Source organism: Triturus cristatus, chromosome 2_1 (genome assembly GCF_964204655.1).
Source record: "Triturus cristatus chromosome 2_1, aTriCri1.1, whole genome shotgun sequence".
Lineage (NCBI taxonomy): Eukaryota > Metazoa > Chordata > Amphibia > Caudata > Salamandridae > Triturus > Triturus cristatus.
This window is the reverse complement of record NC_140581.1, coordinates 45,781,784-45,799,584: the sequence shown is the minus strand read 5'-3', so window position 1 is coordinate 45,799,584 and position 17,801 is coordinate 45,781,784. Positions and strand designations below refer to the sequence as shown.

Below are 17,801 nucleotides of genomic sequence, written 5' to 3'. Positions count from 1 at the left end.
GTAAAACCGACTGGGCTTCTTTACAATTTATTAGTTCACTGTGAATGTTAAAATCTCCAAGTAAAATAAAATCTTTATCATTGCTGATATATGGAGCCAAAGACTCAAGTAAAACGTTAGAAAAGTTTGCACATGAGCCCGGGGGGCGATATACTAAGGCACCCATCTGCGTGGCTGTGTTTTTTACAGAGGGAGTGATTTTAAATATTAATAGTTCAATTTCCGGTGTGGATAGCTCAGTTACCATAGAACAATCAATATCTTGTTTGTGAACAATAGCAATTCCTCCGCCTATTTTCGAGGGTCGATCTAATCTAATAATTTTTAAAACCCAAGGGAATGGCTAATTCAATTGTTGGAGTTGAGCAGGGTTTTAACCATGTTTCCGTGAGAAAGCATAGATCTGGATTGCTAGTGGAAATTAGGTCCCATATCTCAGAAGCATGTTTCGGTAGAGATCTTACATTACACAATAGATTTTTCCTTCTTGTAGTAGCACTGGCAGAATTGTTACCAGTGTTACCGGAGGGGGAAAAATCCGTCCTAGAGCCATGAGGATGGGTGTTCTGACTGGCAATGGTAAACTGGGTCTGACAATGGCGGCAGGAGAAGGGGCCTTCCACCTCCACATAACCTCCTAGTCCACATATCCGAATGGGGCTCACGCCCAGCTGACGTAGCGTCCCACTCGAATATGTGATCCTCGTTGTGGTGGTCACAGGTTGGATTATCGACGGTGTCCCCATTGCCCCTTGTCCCGTCCTGTCGCGGGATGTGCAATGACTTTCTGCACATATTTTTTTTAACTTTTGTGTAACTAAATGTCTTTTTATAGATAAAAATGGTAATAAAAAGAATTTAGTGAAAGAATCAAATGGAGTAAATACACAAATGTATTGTGTTCGTATAGCAAATGGTGGCTCATAGAGCTGATATCAGCCTATTGTAAAAGGATTTAGGTCAGGTGGGAGTTTTTGTCCGTATAATGTTAGCAATGTTTACTCATCGTTTTCGGATTTGAAATATTATACTGCTGTTGATATTGAAGATCTGTATTTAAATTCTGCAAATGATGCTGATTTATTCTGTTACCAACATTATGGACATCATTCTTTACACAAAACCAATACTCAGAGACCACATTTTAATTATACACAGTGGGAGCATTGTCTGACACCATTGCAGGGGAGCTCATTGACTCAAAAAACATACATTTGTATCATTTACTGGGTACGATATCTGACCCAGTATGTTATCTTTTCAAATTAAATAAGACTACCGGTACCAAATTCATGATGACCCATACTAAATGGATCTATTCCTCTACCTTCATAACTGACTTGTCCCTGAAAGGTACTGAATCTTTGCATTGTGCGTGTTTAATACCGTCTCAGCTAATATTTTTTAATCAAACAGTTCAACAAACTACATGTTTTGGTTTGGCCACTACTAAAAATGTGAAAACTCCCTCCATTCCGTCTTTGGCTGCCTATGACACATGGCAGACACATACCAACTACACAATTGAAGAATTTACTGTTTTGTTTCAAAACAGTACTCTTAACTCTCCCACTATGGACCCTTTGGGTTGGTTATTGTGGCACCAATGCTTGTCAGTTACGTTTTACTAATGCCACTAAGGGGTTTTCGCAAGGTAGACCTGATCCGAATTTTCCAATTCCCATACTGTTACCACGTACTCTGTGGGTAAATTATGTCAACAATGGTTGGATCATTCGACACTGTAATCTGTGAAACAACATCTTTCACTTTAGTCCAGTGACATCGATCTTGATGATTACCTTTTGGGTCCAAAATCTCACACTAAACGTTTTGTTTATGCAGCATATAATGAATTTTGGAAGTTTTTGCAGATGGAAGCTGCAGCGGCCTGTGTCAAATAGATCAGGATAACTTAGAGACAGTTCTTGCTGATAACAGTATTATCACTCTGTCTTCTTGTGTATATATTTAGATAATATTGTATCATCTTTAGTTGACATTGTTCAAAATGAAGTGTCTGTTTTGTATCATGGTCAAAATCAGCTGTGTTCTGTTATGCAATTTGGTTGGATAAAAAGTGGGAAGGTACCTATTTTTACCATTTAATTTGACAGATAACCAAAAACAAGTCAATGAAGCCAATGAAGGATGCAACATACATGATGTTACATATTGAAAAACTAGAAGAGTTACCGTTTTCAGTGGCAGAAACTGATTCAGCTGTATGGTTAATACATGGGGTGATGTCATTACCCATCTCACTGTGCCAGTTTATGGTTTGCATGAAACACTATCCTGTAGGTAGATATGAACCCCTTGGGAGTAGCTATATTCATGAATAATGGTCCTTTTGTTTCGCTTTCCATTGTCAACGAACGGATAAGAAAGTCTTCCTTACAGAGTAGGACTGTGATTCTACAGTAGGACACTCCCTGGTCTGTAAACAAGTAAAACTTCATGGTGCCTGCAACATTTCAGCCCCTAATTTGGCTTGTTTTTTAAAAGGGACAACGGTCCCAGCTATTATTCTCACACTGACTCTACTTTCTAATGGGAGTTATCTTATCCTAAATAACGGGGAGAGGAGTTGGCCTAACAGCTAGGGCGGTCAACCTCAAATCTGGGGAACCAGGTTTGAGTCTCGGCAATGACACTGAACATCCTGTGATTCTGGGTAAATAACTTAATCTCCCCGTCCCTAAGAAAAAATGAATGTGTCCTCATGTAACGCAACTCGTGCTATGTAAAGCGCTCTGATACCCGAACACTGGGTCAAGTTTGCGCTATATAAAACTCTGTAAAAAAACTTTAAAAAACTTCTGTGTCTTCCGGCAAGGCATGCCATATGTAAACGCGAATCCCCCCTAACAAGAGCTGAGCTGCATAGACCTTGGCTGCTTTAAGAATAGTGGGAGGATTTTTTTTTTGCACCTAAATAGGTCCTGTTTCCATTTCACAATGCTCTTTCCACCCCCTGTGGTCATACTGCACCAGTGAGGACAGAACTGGTTTGGTCTAGGCTCAGAGACCCTTACACATAGAGAACAAAGACATTTTGGGGTATAAGTATTAGACCTAAAATCCCAGAACTTGAGACTTCTTCTGGAATCAAGAGGAACTTCTGCCAAGGAGAAAAGCTGAAGAGCTGTATGGAGTTGGCTTGCAGTTGCTGTTTCTGTCAAGGAGAGGACAAAGATTGGAACTTTGCTTTGAAACCTGCTTGAAAAAGATCTCCAAGGGCCTGTGTGTGCTGGCCTTCTGTTCTGAAGTCTCAGGGCCACAAAGACTTCACCCCCAGCTCCCCTGAAGTCTGCTCCAGAGAGTTCCAACCTGCCAGGAGGTGCCTCTTCCAGGTCTGGGCCTCTGGAAGTTGTGCTTGCTGCTAGGAGCTACGAAAACTGATGCATTGCTCTTCTTGCAGCTGTTTTTCTGATGCAGCACCGCCGTGCGAGAAGATTCTCCACGCATCGCTGCGCCGCTGCCGAAATCGGCGCAGTGCCTGTCACCGCTGCAAGAGCCAACGCATCGAGGGATTGTGGATGAAGAAATTGACACAGTGCCACTTGACGTTGCCACATCAACTGCCGACACATCTCCGATTACCACGCATCGTACCTGTGCGGCACGTTTTCCTGATGCATCCCCTGCAGACCAGAACCGTCTCGGAATCGACGTATCACTTCCCCCTACCGGATTTGACACATCACTTCTCCTGCGTGGTGCAGAACTGTCGCATTGCCTCCCCATGGTCTCAGGAACTGACGCATCATTGTTTTTCAGCGCTTCCCATCTCTGCGACTATTTGGCCTTGTGAATTTTGTTGCAGCTCCAGGTACTTTGAGAGAAATCACACATCCATAGTTTTCTATGGACCAAGTTGTTTGAAATCTTTTTAAAGTCACATTCTTATTACATGTATGTTGGAGTTTTGTCTCTTGGGATACTTTATTTTTCTAAACAGGTGTAGTGTCCATTTGTGGTGTTATCACTGTATTACTGTGTGTTTTGAGTACAAATACTTTACATGTTGCCTTTGGGATAAGTCCCTCTGCTCATGCTAAGCTACCCAGGGGGTGAGCAGGCATTATCTAAAGTATGTATCCTCATACCCTGACTAGATGCAAGGGTCCCTATTTGGACAAAGGTACCTACCTCTGCCAACTAGAGACCCCCATTTCTAACACAGCTCAACAATCAGAGCATGTCTCTGACCTTCACATACTTCAGCCAGCTCCCTGCATGGAGATCAAACTTCCTAACTGTTGTCTATTCATGTATTCCCCACTCTGTAAACAACACTTGTTTGCGGACAAGACAACACTGATAAAGACTTTCTTTGGATCACTCTCTAAGATGCACGTGGATAATTGTACCAGAGTGTGCCACAATTTCACCATTTTACATTATAGGGCTTGATTGTGTGTTGAACGGTAGTGTGACCACCGTTAAATTGTGTGCAATGTTAATGTTACTGCCTGTTAAAATCACCCCACTACTATGCGATTTCGAGCCGAAGTCCATGGAATTGATCATTGCCATGTGGTCAGGGGCGGCTCCTCCGCTGTGGCAGAGGAGCGTCACCCCACTGCTTTCTCGCAGTGCAAGAAGACAAATCATAAAATGGTAATAACTTTTAGTTATTACCATTTTCTGTTTGCTTTGAGGGCGGGTGGGTGGGTGGCTGCTCTGCTCTCTGAGCAGGGCAAGGGAGGACTGGTTTGCCCACTCCTGAGTGCGCAAAGACTGTTTGGTTGCCCTCTTTGGCCACCCAAAACAGTCATGCACACTTTGCCCTTCTACATGCAGGCTGCATTGAGTGAGATTGGTGTTTGATGATGGAGGGGATGTGGAAAGTAGAAGTCAGAAGGGGTAGTTTATGTGTAGGAGGAGGGCGCTTTGTACACTCCCACATGTTAGAAAAAAAAGGTGAAATTAGGCTTGACTGCTACATCAGTGAAGTTCACCTGCAATTATTTCTGTACAGAAAAAACTAACAACTTTTAATTAGGCAGGAACAAATTAACACATGAAAACTTACAATAATTTTGGTCCATCTAATTTGTAATCAAGGCCACAGAATAAATGAAAAATGGTTACACAGGACCGATCAACAGCAGACTCGATTAAGGCAGCACACTCTATGCAGGAATCACTAAGAAGCTCCTGAACAGGCTCCAGACCATTCACTCATCCTCAACCTACCTCTCCCCACTCACATCACCCCACATCTCACAGAATTTTGCTGGCTTCCCATCCACAAATGCACCCCCAGTTCAAAGTGCACACACACAGCAATACACAGAACTGGCCCTGCATTCTTTAACAACCGCATACAGGTCCACACACGTCCCAGGCAACTCTGCTCAGCCAGACTCTCACTGGCACGCATGTCCAGCATCCACAAAGCTTCACTGAAGGCGCCACTGAGTCTGGGAGTAACTTGTGCACGTGGGTATTCATTCTTTTGCAGTTACAAAACATGTCATTTTTTAAATTAACACCTATGCAACAGCAAACGAGTTTAGTAGATTTGGCCCTTAGACCCATCAAAAAAAAGTAAATAAAGCTACACATGTGAACCACAACAGTACATAAATCTGAACAGGTAGAAGTGCCTTGATTCTGAACACACAACTGTTTTTTGTTTATACTGAAAATAAAAGAAGTCCAACAATAACAAGCTTTTTCGGTACAAACACTACTTCCATATTGTCTAACTTGTGTGTGTTTGCCTTACACTTTCTGTCAGAGTGTACCACATATGCATTGAAAATCAAAGTGTTGTCGTCACCATTCAACATGGCCATCATATTGTGTGGGCGGTTGTATTGGCATGCGTGCTTGTGGTCCGATTAAAGGCATTCAAATTGGCCCTAACCTGTTTTTGACATCCCTTTAACAGACAATGAACCTGCTCATTCAGTATGTACTGATGATGTCTTCTGTATCCCTATTTTAGGATTACATAAGAGGCATGTCTCAGGAATATTGGATTGGTCTGAAAAAAGTCGATAGCAAATGGACCTGGTCAGATGGCTCTGGAGGGTACGTTTTCAAGTGTTCACATCCTTCATCCAGTAGGGATTACTCTAGTCCTCTTTACAGATTTGTCTTTGTCATTGGACGCCATCTGAAGTGAATACTTTTTAAAATTGATGCATTTTAAAAATTGAAGAACACTCTTTGAACCATCTAATGGTCTCTAAATAATTGTGTTTCATACTTGTGGTTTAGTCCTCAGTGGATCCACAAGATAACATTTGGGTCACATTATATTTTGTGGGGGAATGCCCTAATGTTGGCATGGATGCATTTGCATGATCTGGGGCATTCAACTCATTGAAGGGATTTTGCTCTGGTCCTAGCCTAACCTCTTCCTCCCACAATCGGTGATCTACAGCAGCTTCTTCATTTTATTGGGTGCATTGACAGGCAGTCTGCAGTCAGCATTAATTAATTCAGAAGGCAACAACAAAAGGAAGTGAAGTTGCAGAAAGTTGTTGAGCAGCAACGTGATAGAGAGTAAGGGATTGATTACAACTTTGGTGGTCTTGGAGCGGGCCACCATGCCAGCTTCCCACCAGGGTCAACCGCCAGCCACCTAAAAGATTACAAGTTGCTTTGTAGTCAGTCAAAAGGTACTGCAATGAGACTGCCACAGCCTGTACCTGCACGGCATGGGCTCTGCAGGCCATGCCGTGCAGGTACTTGGGGGTGCATGCATAAAGGCACACATGTTCCCTCTACATGCATCCTCATGCACAGGGGCAACAGGGGGCCCTTTAGGGTCCCCTATCTTTCCCCGCCACCACACTTTTCATGGCTGGCTCACCGCCATGAAAAGACAGGTTGGGGGGAAAGTCGTAATATGCTTGGTGGTGCTGCAGCAGCACTTCCAAGCATATTGCTTCCCCTGACTGCAGCACAACTGCCAGGGATTGCTAATCCCTGGTGGTTGCAGCGGTCCCATGGCCGTCCTACTGCCAAACTCATTATGAGTTTGGCAGTCAGACCACAAGTGCAGCGGTCTTAGCCAGCCAATGTACCTCCACAGCGAGGACAGTGGTCCATGGACTGACTAAATAGTAATCAGGCCCTAATTGAACTTACAGGTCCTGATTCACAAAGGCATGTTTGAAAAAGTCACAAAACTGCTCTCTTAGATTTACACCTACATGTTAGTGTATATTTCTACCTTGAAACTCTTTAAATCTATGCCAGATGTAGACTTCAAAGAGTACTTCTACTCGCCTACTTTACTGTTATTGTAAGCATGAACATGTCAGATGAAAATAGACATTTCATTCTTTTATGCAGAAAGGAAATATGTTTTCCTGTTGAGAAATATCCAGTTCTATAAACTTACATGACTGTTTGGGATATTACATGCCAATTGCCGAACTAAAAGCAATGTTGCTTTAGCCTATTTTCAAATTAACTTTAGAGTTGCATCCAGTGTGGGTTACAAAATGTTTCTGAATATCCACAAATGTACAAATTTACATATTTTTGAGTGTTCCACTTATTTCATATGGTCGCAGCATGCATTCTCCATCAGTCTTACTTTCTCCTACCCTAAACTCACGAAAAGATGTGGTCTTGACAGTCTCTCCATCATCTTCTACATGTTACAATTCTAAAATTCACTTAGCTTGATTTTGTGACTCTAGATGTGGACTTTAGAATTGTTTTGTGCTAAAGCCAGGAATTAGATGCACAAAGCATTTTGTAAATATCCCCTATAGATGGGTGGTAATAGTAGTAAGCAAGGAAACTGATGAAGAGTGTGACTGTTGCAGAGAAACTGAGAAGAGGGGTACACAATTTCTATTGAGAATTGAAGCCAAATCAGAAGGAAGCAAAATGAACTACCAAGAAAGGAAATATTAACTCTACAAAAATAATTGAGATAGGAAGACTCATCACATCATCTTATACTGTCAGACTTTTTCACCCACCCACACAGGTCTGAACTTGAATCTAAACTGATGCAACATTTATTGATAGCATTTACAATTATTTTCTTACACCGATTTGTCAATTTGAATTCTTTCTTGTGCAATATTTGAGTCTAGCTTAGTTAACACTTTAAAAAGTCAATTGGACGTCACTCTACTAATGGCTACAAGCTGTTAATTTTAAAGAGCAAATTTATTTTAACCATCAAATATAATATCATAGAAGAAAGATTTAACGTGGAATTAAAATACTTCATATGATTATAGTAGACAAATGAAGTAGGAGAAGCATCATAATATGCCAATAATCATATTTACCAACAAAGAAGAGAGATGGAAAAGAAGAAAGAATATATAAAAATACAGTAAAAAATAAATTGACTTACGACCAAATTGCATCTCCATTGATATCTAGTGACAGACGATTAAAGGTTGCTCTATCGAGTCTATGATTCCACCAAGCTTGGAACAAAATGTTCTTAGAATGTTTCCAGTTCTTAGTGATTTCCTGAAAGGCAACTGCAATCAATATATCTATGATAGGAACATTGAGAGAGGAGCATCTCTAATCATCAGAAAGACTCCTAAAATCGTTTAGTATAAACAAATGAAGTTTATCTGATGCCATATTTGTATCCAAAATATAAACATATAATGACGAGTAAATAAAATGTCCCTCAAATCAGAAACATTTGCACTACAGTGCCAACAGGAGGAGTGAAAGCTAGGTTTTATCCTATTCACACTTAATGGGGTAATTATAAGCCTACTGAATAAAAAGAACTGAGTTTGAGTTCGTTTAGCAATTCCAGAAGATTTCCTAACTTTAAGACACACTCTTTTAAAAAAGGGCAATCAGCCAGGAGACTTCTAAGTCTTGTTGCCATTGTGCCTCAATAACTGTTTAGGTCTAGAGCATGAAGGGTTCTATAAAATGGTGGGCACTCTTGAAGAAAGTGATAATGTATTCATAAGGAAAGAATTTTGCAAAGTAATGGCTTGATTAGCTTGTAGTGCAATGTAAGATTGAAAGTAGAAAGGGTATATGAAGTGTTGTTCCAGGTCAACCCATCAGGAAACAGGACTAGATGTATCATCTTAAAGCCAGTATGAGGTTTATTTTAAAAAGGAAGCAGTATGATAGCCTCAAAAGTCTTGAAGGGTAACTTCTCTCTATTGTTTTGTTTATTGCATTTTGATTTAGAAAACATTATACAAGTGTGTTTCCTAGGCCACATGAGAGAAAGTGGGTTGTTGGTTGACTTGGGTGTGAGCCCTGGTCAAGCAACAGCCACAATCCCTTGCAGTGTGAACCACAAAAAGTCACTAAATTAACTTGTGCTTAACCCTGGTAACTTGGCACACAAACAGTCAGGCTAAACTTAGCGGCTATGTGTAAAGTGTTTATGCAGTACAAAACAGTATTAAACTAAAACCACAACCCCGAACCAATTTAGAAAAATAGATTTGATTTTAATAAGTTATTTGAGGCCAAAATGACAAACATCCAATAAGTTAAACCGGTGATATTGATTTTTAAATAATTAAGTCAAAATAGTGCCGAAAGCACAAAGCACCAACAAGGGATTTCTATTCATGACATAGTGGAACACAGTCCAAACATTTACGCAGACCGTGATGGAGTGTGGGCCGGCTACAGGGACCAGGCGCGGCCCGCTGAGCAAAAGTATCTTAGTTCAGGTCGCGCCTGCATCAAGGATGCTGTCGACAAATGAGCATGCTGAGCACAGCAGGGCAATGCGCCGGCCACGATCCACATGGCAGTGTGCTGGTCCTGGTTGCACACAGCGGTGATGCGTTGGCTCTGATGAGCGGGTTGGTGCGATTCCTAGGTTCAGCATCGTTATTGAAGCTGTTGCTAGTGTAGATGCGAGGACCTTGCACCAAGTAGAGAATCGCGCAGTGGAGGTTCTGAGGGCGATGCACCAACTCTCAGCCATGCAACAGCAGCAATGCACTGGCTCTTGATCCATGCAACAGGGATGATGCGCCAGTCTGATCCGTGCAGCAGCACTGATGCGTCACTGCTGACCAACGCAGTGGTGGCGATGCGCTGATTCTGTTCTCCGCCGAGACAATGATGTGTCTATTCTGCTGGAGAAAACACCTAAGGCTCCCTTTCATGGGACCAGGACTGGGGTGGCATCACTTGGCTGGGCAGTGTCACAGATGGCAGTGTCCAGGTGCAGAAGAAGGTTGGTTGGAAGTCTTTTATGTCCTGGGACTTCAGATCAGGAGGCCAGCAAACTAGCCCTTGGAGTCACTCTGGGTTCTGGGTTCAAGTGATGTAGGTCCAGTCCTTTTCACCAAGGTAAGGAGGGCAGCAGGCAGCTGGTCAACACAGCAGAGCAGCAGTTCTTCCAGAGCATCAGTCCAGCAGCAAAACCGTCCTTCTTCCTGGGAAAGTAGCCTCAGTTCCAGAAGTGTACTTAAGTTGTAAGGTCTAAGGTCCAGTTCTTATACCCAGTGGTGCGCTTAAAGTGGGGGCGACTTCAAAGAAGGGACTTTGAAATGCAAAGAAGTCCTCCCTTTCGGCCCTGGTTGCAGACTCACTACAGGGGGGGGGGTATGCAGCCCTTTGTGTGGGGACAGGACACAGACTATTCGGGTGTAAGTGTGAGGCTATGTCCAGCTCCTCTCTCCCATCCTCCCAGGATGGCCCATTACGACATACCTATGCTTCCATTATATGTGGATGTCTAGTGGAAATACACAAAGCCCAGCTGTCCACCACCCCATATGTATCAGAGACAGGCTGCAGGGACACAGGACTAACAGCAGGAAAATGCCAACTTCCTAAAAGTGACAATATAATAATAGGTCATAATGAATCCAACCTTGTCGTTAAGGAGGATTTATCATAACCATTCCATATGCACCAAACATTATAGATCTACCTTCTCTCAGTTAGGAATTACAGCTTATTAAATGTAATAAGGAATTCCCAATGTTATACTTGTTGTACGGCTTGTCCCTCATTGGTAAAACTGCATTTATTGGAAAACATAAATATTGGGATGATGCGAGTCCGATTACCTGCACCCCCCCAGGAGATGTTGGGCTATAGTCCTGCTAGCTCACAGTGCACCATTTACACACTTAACCTTATAGGGTAACAAATGTGCCTGCAAACTAGGAACATAATGACCATGACTCCACAAGGAAAGCATGGTAACAAATCTAGAACCTTTTCCGTTTGGACTCTCCTTCATGCCAGAAGAAAATATGCCAGAAATGCACAACCTGCAGTTTCAATATTTATTGAAGCAGTGAGATTCTTGAATCTTGAATAGAATGAAACATATTAGCATCATTAGCAATACAGAAACAGTGGAGAGGATTAATTATTCCACCATTGTGCTATATATGCTGGCATATATGTAGTGTGATATAGTGTGTTCCTACCTAATGCCCCCTAACCTAGATTTGCCCAGGGTGGGTGATCTGCCAAAAATCCCTGCCGGGTGATCTAACTCCCCATTACCTGTGGGCAACTGTCATCAGCCTGTCTGTTTTGGTGTAGAGCCGGACATTCCTCGTCGAGGTGACACAAATCAGCTGAGCAGGAATTCTGGCATGCCGCAAACTTGAAGTGGCAGCAGAGTTGTTAGGAAATGTGGTGATTAAGCATACTCCAGTGAAAACCATTAAGAACTTCAGGAAAAGACCCTCTGCCCCTTGGTTCTTTCTGCAACTGAAATGCAGAAGGCAAGAAAAAGTATGGAGAAAGCAGTATAAAAAGGAAGAAAACATTAAATATACTATTCTTATCCAAGAATACAAAAATTTGATTGTGGCTGAGAAGATCAAATTCTTCTCTAAAAAAATATATGCTGCAAAGAACTCCACAAAATAACTCTTAAAATGGTGGATACCCTTTATAGCTCAGCCTCCAACTCTGTGCCAGTTCCTTGTAATCTTTTCTACAATCAAGTGGCAGAGCTCTTTAAAAGCAAAGTGGAGGAAATTTTCTATAAATTAAATGGCAAGGATAATTTGCTTGCCACTCCTTCCGGTCATTACACGCCAGCTCCAGGTCTAAATACCTTAGTAAACCTGCCTCTGCACAAGAAAGATTAACTGAACTGGTGGGTTAATCTAAATCTGGGGCTCCCTCAGATCCATGCTCTCCTAAAATAAGGCATAAGATAGTGGAAGTAATTTCTCCACCTCTCGCTCAGTTATTGAACAGCATTTTGGAATCTGGAGAGTTTCCTCTGTTGTGGAAAAAAACTTCCTATTCTTCCCCTATTGAAAAAGCCAACAGTAGACTCCACAGAGATAGAAGAATTACAGCCCTATCTCCCATCTGGCCCTACCAGCAAATGTACTATAAAAACATATGAACATTACTGTTTCGAAACTCGTGGAGGAGAATATAATACTGGACTCAGCTCAGTTTGGCTTTAGACCAAATCCTAGTACAAAGTCTGCTCTGGTTGTGGCCACTGACCAAGTGAGAGGTTTCTTGGATGCAGGTGGTAAGGCTGCCTTGATCTTATTAGACTTGTCGGCAGCTTTCAACACAGTCAACCATGAAGCCTGATGTCCCACCTGGTTGAGATTGGACATTGAAGGTCCAACTCTTAAACTCTTCCAATCCTTCCTCTCTCAGAGAGAACACACAGTGGCTTTGGAAGCTTTTGTTTCCAAGCACTTTTCGCTACCGTGTGAAATCCCTCAGGGATCAACATTGAGCCCTACCCTGTTTAAGGTTTATGTGGCCCTGCTGACTAAATTGATTCATTCCTTTGACCTAGTTCCAATAGCCTATGCAGACGACACACAACTTATTGGAGGAAACAGCTCTTCACATCACAGGTGTATGGAGTCCATTATTCATTGGGTGAAAGCTAACAGTCTAATGCTGAACTCTGTAAAAATGAAGGTACTTTTCTTATGGAAAAACTCACCACCATGGAACCCTGCCTGATGACCTCAGTCACTGGGAGCCCTCTCCTCACCTGTATCCACAGTCAAGAACTTAGGAATAATCTTTGACACTAGTCTGTCCTTTGATGCACACATAAATAAACTTACCTCCCCCTGTTTCTTCTTGCTATGCAAGATTAGGAATATCTTTTTGTATATTCCTTTCGAACTGCAGAAAACAGAAGTAACAGCACTGAACTACTGCAATGCCTTATACCTAGGCATCCACCAAGGTGCCGTAAAGAATCTCCAATGTCTTCAGCATGTGGCAGCAAGACTGCTAAAGAAAATGTGTGCATTTCAATCGGTTTCAGGGACTCAAAACGAGCTTCACTGTCTGCCAGTGAAACAAAATGTCAGATTTAAGGTGCCCTGTCTCGTACACAAATCCCTCTATGGATATGTTCGTGATTACCTAAAAAGAAACCTCACTTGGTACACTCTCAGGAGGACACTTCAATCATCCAACTCCAGAACAATAAATGTTCATTAAATGAGGAGAGCCAACTGGGTTGGAAGAAGTTTTATTTACACCTCAGCTCAACTGTGGTACAGCCTACCGGAACATAGAAGAAGCCATTCCAATATTGTGAGGTTTAGAAAACATCTCAAGATTTGGCTATTCTCCAATTAACTTTGAAAGGCACATCTGGGCTCTTAAATCAGCTTATTTTTCCAGTATGATAGCTATTCATCGCCAAGACGCCCTTGAGATTCATGCACTTTAAAACTATCTATCAATATCAAAAGTGCTCCTCTCATTTAAATGAGGAAGTAGATTTGTATATATAATAAACAGTGCCCATGCTGGCATGTCTGGGTCAGGCCGCAATTGTTTATGTTAGCAAGATAGCATAGTCGACTACTGGGCAATAATGTACCATGACATTTGTGCAGTGAACTTTATACTTGTACTGAATGTTCAAGGTGTCATGATAGGGTGCTTCCGAAGTTGAAATGTAAGCAAATGCAGTTTCAGGGAATCCTATCCTGCATTGGCACGTTCAGAAATGTATGTCAAAAGTCACGTTGCATTAAAATGGCATTGTTTCTGCCCAGGCTATGTGACACCCACTCCTTATATATAAGGTGAAAAAACCCATCACTATGAAACACGAAACAAAGATAAAACATAAGGGCTATTAATTATAAAAATCCCTAAAAGCTAAATAATCACTGCCTCTTTAATACTGGAAACCTAATGAAAGCTACTATAAAAATTTAAAGGCAACTCAGCTAAAGCATATAAAAGCAAATTTTAAAGCAAATTATGCAATGCACACAAAGATTAATTAAAGAAAGGTCTCATGACTCGAAATGGCCAGATTGTTCAAATGTTCAGAGAAGTTGACAAAACATTACTATTCCCAGTTATTGCAGACGATGTTCCCACAGTCACCAGTCAAATCAGATGCATGGAGCAAATTTGTTCCCATCCAGCCCCTTCAGCATCCGCTGAAGGGGGAGCAGCCAGTGCAGTATCCACAGATGTCGAGCCAAGATCCAGGTCCCCATGAGTGGAACATTCCAGGAGGGCTTGTAAAATGCATGTACTCATGGGCCGTTAATGGACTAATCAGTAGGTCAATGGTCGGTGACTGGACCGATTTCAGTCCCAAGCATATATCCAAAGCACACTCGAAAGTGCACAGAAGACAGCAGAATATGAGCTGCATGCAGTGCAGCCACACAGGCTGGAAGGACAACAACCAATGTCATTGAGTTCCTGAAGCAAGGGTGCGCCAAAACAAGATATCATGGTTTCCCGAAACAGGAGCATGTGTGGAATTGACAGTTCCATTTAGCCTTGTAATGGGACATGGATTGCAGAGCAGAAAATATAAAAGCACAGTCCCGACATTCAGGAGTAGGACCAGTGGAATACCCCCCAAAATGCGTACATGCACAGAGTATATGAATGATGGAATAACTCTGAAGGCAGTCTTGAAGGCACTAATCAAACCAGAGACAAGGATTTTTTAAAAAGTGAGCTACTCCCACTGTATTAGACATTTTGAATATGCCTTGCACCAGCTCCACAAAATGGTGTGGAAAATTAGTGTGAAGTAGCGACTGTATCTCAGAAGAGGACCTGTCAACTTAAAGATCAAACGTATCCCATACGGATGTTATGGCCTCATCTTTCTGGAACAAAGAGGCTTTCAGTCAGCTTAAGGCATCAAAGCACACATTCAAAAGCTTAATCAAAAGCCACAGCATTGCCTCCCTAACTGTACAGGCAGGCGGAAACAATACTTACGTACAACAGGTCACAACACCAGAACCAGTCACCAGATAGACAATTCACAGTTTCATTCCACAGCAACCCTTGATTGTTCAACATCAAATAACTCCCATTACAGAACAATCTGAAGGCTGGATGGATCACAGTATACAGAGAACCCTTCAGGTGGCAGTACAAATTAGCCACGGATGCATTACATTCGCCGTGCAGTGAAACTTCCCTGCACACTAAGGAATGCTATAAAGTACTTTTGCAGGCTGTGCCACTAAGAAAAACTTCAGTCTCGCCACTCCTACAGTTGTACCTAATAGGTCAAATCCATGACACATGTACATACATCTCCCCTAGTGCTTCATATCTGCCTGCTTGATGGTGTTGGTGTTCTAAAGAGTGTTGAAAGTGGAATGTCAATATTGGCAGAGAAATAGAGCCTTGGATAATCCAATCCGCTGAAGGTGTTTCCGCTAGAGTGAATGGCAATTTCTCTAACTTCTCTATGTGTAACATGGTATATGTTGCATCCTTCTTTGCCATTATTTTTTGCTGTTTTGTGACATCGTAAGGTAAATACAGATGTGTGTCATTAAGGTGTCGCCAGGGTACGCAATCACTTGGAATTGTCTGAAGAATCCAAATTATTAACATGATAGCCCTAAGCTGTGATTGCCCATGTTATAAAGTAGACATGTCACCCTGTATGATGTCTATTGCCGATGAGACAATGTCACTCAGCGGGTATATTATAGTAGATAAGTTGGTAATATCATTATCAACTACTGCTAAAACCCTTTCCACATTTGTCCTGTCAATCTTGCGCAGTCTCTCAGCAGCGTTCTGCTGGGAAACCTTCCAAACTTCATTGTATATCTCATACAAGAGGCACTTTGGACATGGTTTTCGAGGACCTAGGAGAAAGTCCCATAACCCCATGTCATTGGACAGAAGGTACAAGTGTTGTTTAACCTGAGACAATGCTGAGGTCTTTAGCCAATCAAGGCACAATTTCCACCACTGTAAGTTGTTACCAGCGCTGAGTGTTGTGTCTGCGTGTAATGTGGGTCGAGCCTACTGATCTTAAACCCTTTTGTGTCACCCATGAAACATGCCTGACAACCAGTGTTTCCTCCGTGTAATTTGTGAACTGCAGGCAGTCCGCAAATGATGTTAATGTGGGAATCTTTGGTGTGTTTAAATTCTTTATCCTAGCCAGGCCAAAGCATGATTTGAGCTGTAGAGTTTTGTTCCTGAAAAATCATTTGGTGTGGTATAAGGCATGCTCTAAACAAAGCCTAATTTCCCTGAACCTGCCACTCCTTAATTCCCCAAATCAATTGCACATCTACTGTGTCTCTCCCAAAAAGAAAAGATGCAGAGTAAATCAGCCTGGTGTCTGTGAGCATAATTGTATTTTCTGGTGCTGGTGTGAGCCTATCATAATAAGACCCTGGTTCTGTAGACTCGTGACCTGAAAGATATGCAAACCTCTGTGCAAACATGTTGGAGCTACCCGTGGTGGTTATAGGGCATTGTTCCTGATAGAGCGCGGAACCCTGGGTAACGGGAATCAAGACAAAACCCGTACCAGATATCCTCCCTTCATCACAGACCAGACATCACGTTAACACATTCACTCATTTAATCATTGGTGGGGCCCATAACACCAACATTCACACTTCACTTCTCAATGGTCTGCACTTACAGGAGAGATGAATATTCCAAGCGCTGACATGAAAGGAATACCTTATTACCTATAGAGAGAAAATGATTTACACATCAATACACTAATATCCTTATCTCTACACATCGTAAACCTAAACATTAAGATACTCCTCCCACGTGATCAATGGATCATTTCGTTGGATTGGTAGGGTGATTTAGTCCTGCTAAAACACACTCAAGATCCTGATCTATCCTCTCTCAATAAACAACCAAAACACATTTGCTTGTTAATCAATATTTTTTTTATCTAATTAATGCAAGAATTTAGTTCCATCTAGTAAATTTATTAGTCTTTACGCAAATCATAAAACACCATATTTACCTAGTCTGGCTACTTGTCGTCCTCTAAGTCATCAAATTTAGTTGTTAATCAGTCGGATTTCGAAAGTTCTTCATGCAGCACGCTACAGTCCCAAGAACGGACAAGAACCAGAGCCGTGCAAGCATCTATCAGTGCCCATAGATTTTAGGAAGTCCTCAATTCATCAAAGAAATGGGCAGCAATTCAGTCTGTTAAAGATTCAGGAACGCAGCCGTCACGTAGCGTCACCGTCGTCTACGTCAGCAAAAAGGAAAGCACGCAACGTAGTAATCCTCTCTATTCTACCGTCATTTTTATAATAAAAGTAATGTCAAAAAGATACATTTTATAAAATTTGGGTTTCTCCCATTGGTCGGTTAGGATCGTCCGGTGAGGTTTCACACAGTTCAAGAGGTTATGTCAATATACATGTTCCATCCGGGTCCTTGTGTCAGTCCATTGTTAGTGTACTTGGCGAGCTTCCCATCGTGAACTTGCTTGGGTACAACGAGAGTAGGGTCATGTCGAGGCCACTGGTACATGTTGTAATGCATGCGCACTTCGTCCGGAACCTCGTGGGATGGTGGCCATCTCGTCAGACTATGTCAGCGGCCATCTTAAC

General features: G+C 42.1%; 1 protein-coding gene across 2 annotated transcripts in view; it reads left to right on the top strand.

Moving 5' to 3' along the window:
* Positions 1–17,801, top strand: part of LOC146863693 (uncharacterized) — a 395,333-nt gene that overhangs the window by 337,007 nt on the left and 40,525 nt on the right. For both annotated transcript variants that reach the window (XM_085627827.1, XM_085627828.1), the window contains exon 8: positions 5,963–6,048. In XM_085627827.1, the coding sequence (XP_085483953.1) occupies positions 5,963–6,048 (86 nt within the window). The remainder of the gene's footprint in view (positions 1–5,962; positions 6,049–17,801) is intronic.